Raw genomic sequence first — 11,192 nt, forward strand, 5'->3', positions numbered from 1 at the left:
GTCCAGTATACCGGAATATATTGTACAACCTTGTAATATCGTCGAACATACCGGAATATGGTATTTTCAACTTTGATTTGTCGAATATACTGGAATATAGTATATTCAAGATTGGTAAGGTCGAATATACCAGTATATTGTTAGTATATGTATAATCAACGTTGGTAAGGTCGAATGTATCGAAATACTGTATAATCAATCTTAGTGAGTTCGAATATACCAGAATATGGTATATTCGAGCCTGGTAAGCCTGGTCGAATGGTCGAATGGTGGGTTGAAGCCTCTCGAGTTCGCCGGAAATCGACTAATTCAACCATGGTCGAGTTCGCCGAAAAACGACTAATTCGGCCATGGTCGAGTTCGCCGGAAAACGACTAATTCGACCATGGTCGAGTTCGCCGGAAAACGACTAATTCGACCATGGTCGAGTTTGCCGGAAAACGACTAATTCGACCATGGTCGAGTTCGCCGGAAAACGACTAATTCGACCATGGTCGAGTTCGCCGGAAAACGACTAATTCGACCATGATCGAGTTCGCCGGAAAACGACTAATTCGACCATGGTCGAGTTCGCCGGAAAACGACTAATTTGACCATGGTCGAGTTCGCCGGAAAACGACTAATTCGACTATGGTCGAGTTCGCCGGAAAACGACTAATTCGACCATGGTCGAGTTCGCCGGAAAACGACTAATTCGACCATGGTCGAGTTCGCCGGAAAACGACTAATTCGACCATGGTCGAGTTCGCCGGAAAACGACTAATTCGACCACGGTCGAGTTCGCCGGAAAACGACTAATTCGACCATGGTCGAGTTCGCCGAAAAACGAATAATTCGACCATGGTCGAGTTCGCCGGAAAACGACTAATACGACCATGGTCGAGTTCGCCGGAAAACGACTAATTCGACCATGGTCGAATTCGCCCAAAAACGACTAATTCGACCATGGTCGAGTTCGCCGAAAAACGACTAATTCGACCACGGTCGAGTTCGCCGGAAAACAACTAATTCGACCATGGTCGAGTTGGCCGGAAAACGACTAATACGACCATGGTCGAGTTCGCCGGAAAAGACTAATTCGACCATGGTCGAGTTCGCCGGAAAACGACTAATACGACCATGGTCGAGTTCGCCGGAAAACGACTAATTCGACCACGCTCGAGTTCGCCGGAAAACGACTAATTCGACCATGGTCGAGTTCGCCGGAAAATGACTAATTCGACGAAGGTCGAGTTCGCCGGAAAACGACTAATTCGACCATGGTCGAGTTCGCCGGAAAACGACTAATTCGACCATGGTCGAGTTCGCCGGAAAACGACTAATTCGACCATGGTCGAGTTCGCCGGAAAACGACTAATTCAACCATGGTCGAGTTCGCCGGAAAACGACTAATTCGACCACGGTCGAGTTCGCCGGAAAAAGACTAATTCGACCATGGTCGAGTTCGCCGGAAAACGACTAATACGACCATGGTCGAGTTCGCCGGAAAACGACTAATTCGACCATGGTCGAGTTCGCCGGAAAAAGACTAATTCGACCATGGTCGAGTTCGCCGGAAAACGACTAATACGACCATGGTCGAATTCGCCGGAAAACGACTAATTCGACCATGGTCGAGTTCGCCGGAAAAAGACTAATTCGACCATGATCGAGTTCGCCGGAAAACGACTAATACGACCATGGTCGAGTTCGCCGGAAAACGACTAATACGACCATGGTCGAATTCGCCGGAAAACGACTAATTCGACCATGGTCGAGTAATGAAGCCTAAAGGCTGGTTTCCACTCAGGAAAATTCTCCTTTGGATCGGACCGGACAGGAAAGTTTTCATTGTATTTTCGCCGCCTGAGAACTCACCGACAAAGGAAATTTTCCTGTCCGTTCCGATCCAAAGGAGATTTTTCCTGAGTGGAAACTAGCCTTAAGAAGTGCTAATGGTTACAGAACGGTTACAGGTTACTAAATGAGATGTAATATGAAGTTTTTTGGCGTCGTAAATATCCGCTGATCAACACAGAAATCTCAAATTTTGAATTTTGTCAAGATGGCGTACGATCAAAAGAGTGATTTGATTGAAATTTTAGTAGCAGATTCAGCAGCTTTTTTAAAGAATGTTCCGTTGCAAAAGATGGCAAAGAATATTTACACCATCAACGAAGTTGTTGGTGAAATAAAGAGTCCTGCAGTTCGCCAGAGATTGGCGGTTTTACCTTATGAAATATCCTTTCGTTTACCATCCAGTGACTCGTTACACGTGGGTAAGAGTAATTATTGGTAATTGGTAATGAATCACTTCAGTTGCTGACTATCCACTCATAAGCCTTCTTTTCAGATTAGCGGGTTTGGTAGCGATAAAAGCTCTTGCATAGGTAGTATTAGATTCAGGAAATGTGATTCATGCCAAACAGTCTCAAAATGCACTATGTCATCTAAACGATACTATACTAATAATGATAATGATACTACACAGTAGGTATGCATAATTTTTGTCAGTTCATTTATAACAATGCTTATTACAAAGTTATTGTCTGTCTGTCACTCAATACTTTGTCTATTATGAGAAAATTTTGTGTGGTGAAACTTGAAAATATAATTCAAGTAGTGTACACTGTACAATGCATTGGAATTATTCATCTTCCCTGTTTACATTTGAACTTTAATTACAATTATTGAATTGTTCCATAAATTGCAACAATGTTCAATTTTTATATGACACCTCTAGATAAGTAATTTGTATATTTAATATAAATTATAGTATCTGAGTTTGCAAAGAAGACTGGAGATTTTCAAAGTCTTTCTCTTGTTGACCTGAAAGTTTTGGCCCTGACATATCAGTTACATAAAGAAAAATGTGGGATTGACGGCCTAAGATCAGAGCCAACAAAACAGGTACTTTGTCAACTTCATACTGCAATGAATAGCCACTATTTCTACTGTAGTCTATTTATAGTCATTTGTCACAAACTTCACAACTTGGTGAGCTAGAACCTTACACACTGTAGATGACGTCACAAACATTGTTTTCAAACTATAAAATTGAACAAACAAACATTTGCAATTTAACGCTCAATTTGCATTGTGTTATAATTACCTTTGTATTGCAGAGGTTACAATGTTTCTAATAACAACCTCTGAGATAAAAACTAGCTGTACTACAATTGGGCAGATTTATAGATCTTGAATATGAAGTAATATAAAAATAAATAATCTTCTAACAAATGTTCGGTTACCCATTAGTAATTACCCCACATACTATTAATTTGATGCATAAGCATGCAGTAGGCTATGTATTTTGTTTATGCAGACAGCATATATATACTGGACTATTATGTATAATAATATTGAATTATTATTATGTAATAAGCTGTGTCAATTAAAACAGGTGGAAGTGGTTAACAAAAGTGTACAAGGCAATGTTCCTGGGTTTTATGTTAAAAACGAGGTAGGAATATTTATTTAATGCATTTTACAATTCTAAATTTAACCTGCCTTACTGATAGTAATAAGAAAATGATTGCTAGGAAAGTACATGACAAACATCATTAACAATTCAACGGTTCTCACCATTTATGTGGTTCTTTGTAAGCCACTTTTATACATTTCACTTTCAATAATAGAATGGAATTTTACCCCCTTCATCAACTATAATGTCGTAAAAGTTTAGAAAGAATAATATATTGTCTAGAACCACCAGGAAACTGCTGAAGATTGTAAAGAAGAATTGTCAACAGATGCCAAGGAAGTAAATTTAGTCAAAGATATGAAGCAATGCTCATTTGATAACGAGGTTGCTAAAGAAGAGAAAGTTGTTGACAAGAATATAGTTGAAAATAAACTGGAGAATATAAAAAATATAACTGATAATGTGGTTGATCAAAAAGAGAATGTAAATAAAAATGAGGTGGATGTACAGAAAGATGAAGATGAGCATAATGGTGATACCAATGATAATAATGAAGAGCAATCAATTGATAATGATGATGATCAAACTGAACTTGATGGTCATGATAACTCCGAGGATCACCATAGCAACAGTGACGACAGCTATGATGACGACGATGATGATGACGATGGTGGGGATTGGATCACACCGGAAAATATAGGTCAAGTGAAAGCTGATTACGGTATTTCGGAAGCACAATCTAAACCTGTAAATATTTCAGTTGGTTGTCTGACTACAGACTTCGCCATGCAGGTAAAATTCCGCTATATTATTTCAGGGCTTTTGTAACCCCTTTTTTCACTCGCAATTAAGATTCGTTTACAGAATGATTATTCGTTTTCAAAATATTGTTAATATGTCCAAACATTTGGATTTGGTGTAATCTAAATGTTACCCTTCTCGATTCGGGTTTTAAATATCCCTTAATTTAAAATATATGTATTACATACGTAACCTATGGATAACACTACATCTGATGAAGAGTAAGTTTTTACGATTGCAGGAAATTTAAACTCAGGTTGAATATTCCAAAGATAAAGCGCAGCCAATTTTGTCATTGTGTGATAGATGTTTCAGTGGTTTTTACATGGAGCGAGTTATCCCGGCTAGGCGAGGTGATTTAAGCCTTTGGCTTTGATGTGATGCGCTTTCTACCTCGCCTAGGAGGGACAACCCTATGGAGCATATCAAAAGGCTCTAAATCGTGCATGTCTTTTCGTTACAGAACGTTCTCATTCAGATGGGCTTACATGTTATATCAGTGGAAGGAATGTTGATTAAGGAGGCTCGAAGCTATGTCCTTAAGTGTTACTCCTGTTTTAAGTATGTACATTATATTTGCTTGTGCGAACTTTTGGTTATCCGTTGTGAAACATTGTTAACATTGTTAAATGTTCATCTTTTCCCAGAGTCACATCTCAGATGCAACGGATGTTTTGCCCCAAGTGTGGCAATCGTACATTGGTAAAAGTATCCGTCAGCGTCAATGAAGAAGGCGTCACGCGTTACCACATGCCGAAAAGAAACAGACCTTTCAATATCAGAGGAAAGAAAGTAAGCCTGTACTTTTGCGTTGCCTGCACAATCATTTCATTTATACATTATTTAACTGTGTTACCTCTCGCTTTTTCATGGTTTTTCGCGCGTATGGACATTTTCATATGCATGTGTGTTAAGCGTGTATGTTGGGAGAAGCATATCTTCCTTGAGTTGTTTTCCACGTCCCCTGAAAATACACGTATTTACATCCTGCATAGAAAGTCCGGCTTCCACAATGAAAAGTAAAGTTACTCAAATTATTTATATATATAGTCAAGAATATTCTTCCAACAAACTGATTTGAATCGTACACTCATCAAAGCATTCAAAATAGATTACATTGATTGGATTTCATTCATCAGCCAATCTTCTCAAAGCAGCATGGGAAGGCTAGCCCTGTACCACTCTTAACACAAACCCCCCCCCCAATTTCCTCACCACAACCCGGCCTCGAACATTCTCATCAAGTACTCTTTATTGAATTTCACAGCATCCTCTGCCGTTACCAAAAGGGGGCAGGCACAACAATAATCCGTTGTTGTTCGAGGACCAGCTCATAAGTCAGCGACGTCTACCGAAATCGAAGGATAAAGTGAACGTATTGGACGAAGACTACGTCGCTCGTTCTTCGCCATTCACCGTAAACGATACGACGAGCCGAGCCTTCAATTTAGGATTTCATGTTCGCGGACAGAACAAAAGGAATCCGAACGAAGCGAGAAAAAAAACAAGACGAAAGAAATAGCGTTGCATTTTCTTCTGAGACGGAGGGTATGACGATAATATTCGTAGCTTGTTAATGCTTTTACATAATAGCTATACACGCGCTATTTATGATCCAGTCTTTAATCCGATTGGTTGAATCCCTTGCGGAATATCAGCTTTATATTCTCTCGCCCCTCCGGCAGGAATCAAACCTACATCCTGTGCGTTGCCTGTGCACTGCTTTGGCCCCTGAGCAACGAAGAAAACTGCCAATAGTGTACGTGAAATTCGTGTATATAAAAGGTAATGGGGATACATAGAGGAAAGCTCTCTTATGTATTATTTACCTTTACCTAATTTCACATGAAACAATTAGATCATCGAAAATTAAGTGAATATAATTAAAATGATTTTTATAGAAAATAAAATATATTTCGCTCATACATATGAAATTGTACCGGACTATATGATAAAACAATTACACCACTCGCTCTCAAACTTTGAGCTTTACTATCAAATCATAAAATTAAGCTAATGGAATAATGTTAAACATGCACAAAATCGTCCTACATCGTATGATAAAATGTCCCTTATCTGCTACTGCAGATAATATAAGAATATAAGAGTGAACATGCTGAGGCAGAATTTGCCAGTCGGTATATTTCCATGAGAACTATTTGGGTTTAAAATTGATAAGGATATGGTAGAACTTTTTGCAGGATGGACGGTGACGTTCCGTTTATCTGGCTTTACATATCTAAAGGATATGTTGTAACTATCTCCAGGTAGCACGGTAACTTTCCGTTTCTTGGAAAATGTGCCTCCGAATTTCAAATAAATTGAATAGTTTCCAGGGATAACAGCGTGCACATAGAAACCACTTCCGTTGGGGTACGCTAAACAACGAGAGGATGTAAGTGTTAGATCCATTCATCCACCCTTTCAGTAGCGACGTCGTAACATCTTACTTGTGAAAGTCCTGTTGTCACTTGCGAGTACAATGACCTCGACCATTTCGGGTTTGCTTGCATTTACATGACCGCTTATTGTACCACAAGAAGAATTATTATCTAAAATATTGAAATTACTACCTATTAAATGTGGTGTCAACAACATCATTCCTCCTTGTCCCCGTCATTTCCCCCTGCTAAAATTGATATACTCATTCGGAAGTACTTTGCGTAGCATTGAGCCTTGAGAGTTGGGGTTGGCCCTCTCTTCGTTAAACACCACCCCTCACGACATTACCCCGCAGTCTCAAACACTGTTTAACTTTATGTGCAGCATACCTACCGTCATTCTTGACGAGTACAAAATTTACAATCTTGACCACTCCGTCCACCTGCACGGATTTCGTTGCTTTCTTGTATCCCTTTGCTAATACTTGAATGGTATAATTACCTTTAACCAACAATCTCCAGTAATCGCCAAGCTTAGCTAGAAACAATAAATGGTTGAACATAAAATTAGAGTATCTACTAGTACTAAAGTGAATCAATGACCCTATTTTTTCCCAATACGTGCTTATGAAAATTAGGAGAATAAAACATTTTAACTAGAAAACGTCTGCAACTGGTTTGTTCATGACAAAAAATTATATGCAGAAACTTTCTGGTTCGACAATGGCATTATATGAACCTCTTCCCGCCCTTGTGGGCTCGCTAATCCCATATATAGACACAATAGCCATATTTGGAGTGCTGCATGAAACATGCTGTTTGCTTTCGAATTCGCTCCACCGGCTTTCTTTTTAAACTTGACGACAGAGAAAAAGGTCTTAAAGATGAAAAGGTAAACTTGAATATATGTTTTTCATGTAAGATTGTCAAAATCTATGGTATTTTTACGTAGCTTTGCAGTAGCAAACCGTGTCATACTGTATTTCCGTGTTTTCATACCAAAATTCCGACGAAAAATCGCCTGATTTGCAAGGATTTTGCCCATAAGACAACCTTTTGCAATAAACATTCTGATGTGTATTTATCGGTATCATTCGCTGGGACACCGTTTTTAAAAATCTTTTGGTCCCCAGCGCGAAAAGAAATCCTTTTCCATATATGATAAAAATGATAATAATTTTGTGTATAATCGTTTAAAGTTCATGCAATGAAACCGTCATAAACGTTTTCATTCTTGGAATTGATATTATTAAACGATGTTAAATGGCATGGAAAGCTCTTTTAGTGTATTTCAGGTGTCCAAACAATACCACTTTAAAATGTTTTGATTGCCAACAGTCCAAAAGATTTACTAGCACTTTTTTAAGGAAATTTTAAAACTTCAATTTGAGTATATTTAAAGGACCGAAACCTGATGAGTGATGTGAAAGTGATGTGAAAGCCTAATAATAGTAGATCTTTTTCTGAGGTAAAGCTCAAAAAATACTCAAAAAATGTAGTTTTCAGTGTGACCATATATGCAAATTTTGGAACCAAAGCTGCTCAAATCTAGTTTGACTACCTCTTTCTGGTATAAATTTGGTATTATCAAAATCAGATGGGGCTGTTTGTGTGCATAGAACACAATACGGTATTAAAATTAAATTGCCAGATCTGGCCTCAAGTCAGGCTCATTGCAAAATGAGCATGACAACCATTATCAATCCCTGCTGCCTTTCAAATTAATTATTTACCACTAAAAATATATTTCTCTCTTTGGTCCACTTTGATTTCCGCACCAGCAATACCGTTACCACAACGATCTGAAACAACACCTTTAATTCCTTTGTGGACCTCCTTAATTAGAGCAATTAAAGCTGGCTTGTGATCTTGCCATTCCTTTTGAAGTTCACTTGCCTTTGGGTATTTACAACAGCTCATTTCCACCAACACCTCGAAACAATTGCTAATTTAATCATGAATCAAAAAAAAAACAACAGTCCAATGCTGAATTTTTCTATGAGTAGATAAATATTAATCTTGGGGCGAAACACGTATTCACCTTCAACATTAGCACTATATATAAACTTACCTTGTCAAATAGTTATAGTCTTGCATGCCACCTTGTACTGCATACCAGTCAGCACCATTAGTGATACCATCTTTAAAACTGTCCAATGGAAAATCTTTACATTTCGGGCTCCCTTTATGCATAGTTGGATGTGCATAAGAATACGATTTCGACACCTGTCGAAAAACATCGTCATCCGGTGCTTTGCTATATATGTGTAATCTTGGATCTCCTTTGACACTGTCATATGGGTAATTGACAACCATGGTGCCACCATGTAGATTACCTGAGAGGACAAAGGGCTGTGATGAGATCCATTTCATGACAGCTTTGGTTTCCTTCTCTAGTGCAAGGCAACGCCCCTTTGTCCTTGGGTTTAGTAAATCAGGAAAGTTTCTATTAAGGTCACACTGATTTTTGTTTTGACGACCAACAAGGTTGCTGCAAACACCCTCGAGTGAGATCTCCCAGCCATCTGGATTCATACTTGGTAAGATATGAATGCGTGTTGAGTCGACTAGGCTTTTAACAACGTCATTTGAGTTGTACTGGCTCGACAAATAATAAGCAAGGTGGAGTAGAACCTCTCGACCGAGAACCTCGTTTCCATGCATGTTACCAATATATTTAAACTCAGGTTCGCCCTTCTCATGTCTTTCAGGGTGGTCAGATATTACCAACACCCACAGTTCACGGTTCTCAACAGATTTGCCAATTGTGTATAAGTTTGTGATATCTGGCCATTGCTGATTAATTTCTTTGAGGATGTTTGTCATTTCATGATAGTTGTGATGTTTGTGTTTAATAATAAAACTCTGACTAATGCCAAAGTATGTGATTATCATCATTTGAAGCAGCATGCTGATTGTGGTGGATATTTTTGCTTTGAAATGCATCATTTAGTGTTACTGTCTGGCAAGCCAAAAACTAGAAAATGTAAAATTTTACACAATTTATCTAGTTATCTTTATAATCTTTTCAAAAAACAGTCTAAAGTAATGTGCAAGGCTGCTTAGGTAACTAGAGGTTCTAAATAATTTAAGCCTCTGAGAGGGCAGTAAGATGTTGATAAGAAATTCACTGTTGCCATACCTCCCAATTCTCAAAATCTGTGGAATATAGCAAATTCATGTTCTAAGCTCAATGTAGTTTTGGGCCCTGTGTAAAAGGGTAACCTTCAAGAAATATAGGATTCCATGAACTATGGCTAAGCACTATTCAAACCCTGCTTTAGGTATGGATATTGCTTTTGTAAAGTAATATAGCAGGGGGTGGATGCTAGGCAATTGTCATAAACAATGAGTGATGTAGCCCTTAATTCTAACGAATCTATGTTTTTTAAACTGTTAACCACTAATACCAAATTGCTGGTATCTAGTATATCATAATATATGGTTTGATTGGGTTCTTAATAAGTCAGAGTTCAAATTAATACTAGGGGTGAATATTATTATTTTGAGAAATTGAGTAACATCGGGAAAGGATCTTGTTTTGTTACTTAAAAAAAAAATGAGCAAAAGGAAGATGGATCCCTGGACAATTAGCATTGACATTGCGCGTAATTCTGATGAATTTGTTGCACGGAAGGCCAATAAAAGTATATCTGAAGTCTACCCAAAATTACAGAATATGACAGATACGTACTTACCATTTACCAACTAACATTTATGCACGGTAGTGTTGGTCAACAAGACAGCAAATATACCCTAATGGTACCTCCTAGACATTTGTAGCAGTTCAACTGGAATATTTCCGCATCAGGAAAGCTTATGTAGAGGAATAGCGTGATATTTGATCACCGAACATCTGGGATTAATAAATTACAAAACGCTTTTAGAACAATTGGAATTTTCGCCGTGCCGTGCAAAGTTTTATTAGATAGACATATCTGTCATTGAGTGTTCCATCAAATTAACATCTCGTATGTGCAATTTTAGCGTTGAAGTATATATTTTCTCAGCGTCATGGTGGCCATGTATAAAAAAATTCACTTATTTTGGGGCCACTTGCAAAATTTGTATGCATAATTCATAAAAAATGTTGATCCCTCTCGGAGGGGGGGGACACTTTCAATTTTTAACACCGTACGGAAGTGTCAATGGCGTTTCTGTCGATTTAATGAATAATCGAAACGCCTAGTCCTGTGGCTAGGTGGGACGGTGGGAGTGAGTATCTCGATGAATATAAACATGTCATGGGCTGACGGGAAAAAGTTGGGCGAATTAGCAGCTGGGTTTTCAGAATTCACCAGAATGATTGAGCCGGCGTCTCATAAAGTGGATTGAGAGGTTGAGTGGTTGACAATTTATGTAGTTAGTCGATTCTGTTGTTAAAACTCTTAGGCATTCAGTACTAGTTCACTGACAGATGGCAATAGCTAACAACAGCCTAATTCCACTTCAGTCTACTACTTTTGAGTTTTGGCATGATCTGGAAAATCATACGACTCCGCCTCTTTAGCGAAGCATGACATTGTAATTTGTTGTCGTTTTATTTTTTGTTCCACTGAATACCATCTTACTATGAATACATTTCTTTAATTTAAATATTTATGTAA

The 11,192-nt window shown here is 38.3% G+C and overlaps 2 protein-coding genes across 3 annotated transcripts; one reads left to right on the forward strand and one right to left on the reverse strand.

The window, feature by feature from the left end:
- The first annotated feature begins 2,044 nt into the window (after positions 1-2,044).
- On the forward strand, positions 2,045-6,106 carry LOC114516731 (RNA-binding protein NOB1-like). Its single transcript, XM_028536283.1, has 7 exons — positions 2,045-2,258; positions 2,756-2,889; positions 3,383-3,442; positions 3,686-4,195; positions 4,668-4,765; positions 4,852-4,996; positions 5,472-6,106. The coding sequence occupies exons 1-7, from the start codon at positions 2,045-2,047 to the stop codon at positions 5,724-5,726; spliced, it is 1,416 nt and encodes a 471-aa protein (XP_028392084.1). The 3' UTR covers positions 5,727-6,106.
- Positions 6,107-6,126: 20 nt separating this feature from the next.
- LOC114516729 (carboxypeptidase D-like) lies at positions 6,127-10,634 on the reverse strand. 2 transcript variants are annotated; one of them, XM_028536282.1, is made up of 6 exons: positions 10,291-10,634; positions 8,657-9,562; positions 8,319-8,530; positions 6,980-7,123; positions 6,655-6,756; positions 6,127-6,582 (listed from the first exon to the last, which is right to left on the reverse strand). In XM_028536282.1, exons 2-6 carry the CDS (start codon positions 9,532-9,534, stop codon positions 6,284-6,286), a joined length of 1,635 nt encoding a protein of 544 aa, XP_028392083.1. In that variant the 5' UTR covers positions 9,535-9,562; positions 10,291-10,634; the 3' UTR covers positions 6,127-6,283. The 2 variants fall into 2 exon arrangements, with proteins under 2 accessions (XP_028392083.1, XP_028392082.1); XM_028536281.1 differs by having other exon boundaries at positions 10,284-10,634.
- Between the last annotated feature and the right edge of the window lie 558 nt (positions 10,635-11,192).

The sequence above is a fragment of the Dendronephthya gigantea genome, unplaced genomic scaffold (assembly GCF_004324835.1).
Source record: "Dendronephthya gigantea isolate DGI-Jeju-01 unplaced genomic scaffold, DenGig_1.0 000006F, whole genome shotgun sequence".
NCBI classification, from domain to species: Eukaryota; Metazoa; Cnidaria; class Anthozoa; order Malacalcyonacea; family Nephtheidae; genus Dendronephthya; species Dendronephthya gigantea.

Excerpts from the sequence above, each read along its gene's own strand:
- LOC114516731 (XM_028536283.1), top strand. The coding sequence starts at position 2,045 with ATGGCGTACGATCAAAAGAGTGATTTGATTGAAATTTTAGTAGCAGAT. Across the intron at positions 4,196-4,667 it reads CTACAGACTTCGCCATGCAG|AACGTTCTCATTCAGATGGG; the intron begins GTAAAATTCCGC and ends TTTTCGTTACAG. Across the intron at positions 4,997-5,471 it reads TCAATATCAGAGGAAAGAAA|CATCCTCTGCCGTTACCAAA; the intron begins GTAAGCCTGTAC and ends TGAATTTCACAG.
- LOC114516729 (XM_028536282.1), bottom strand. The coding sequence starts at position 9,534 with ATGATGCATTTCAAAGCAAAAATATCCACCACAATCAGCATGCTGCTT. Across the intron at positions 8,531-8,656 it reads GACTATAACTATTTGACAAG|CAATTGTTTCGAGGTGTTGG; the intron begins GTAAGTTTATAT and ends TGATTAAATTAG. Across the intron at positions 7,124-8,318 it reads AGAGAAATATATTTTTAGTG|CTAAGCTTGGCGATTACTGG; the intron begins GTAAATAATTAA and ends TATTGTTTCTAG.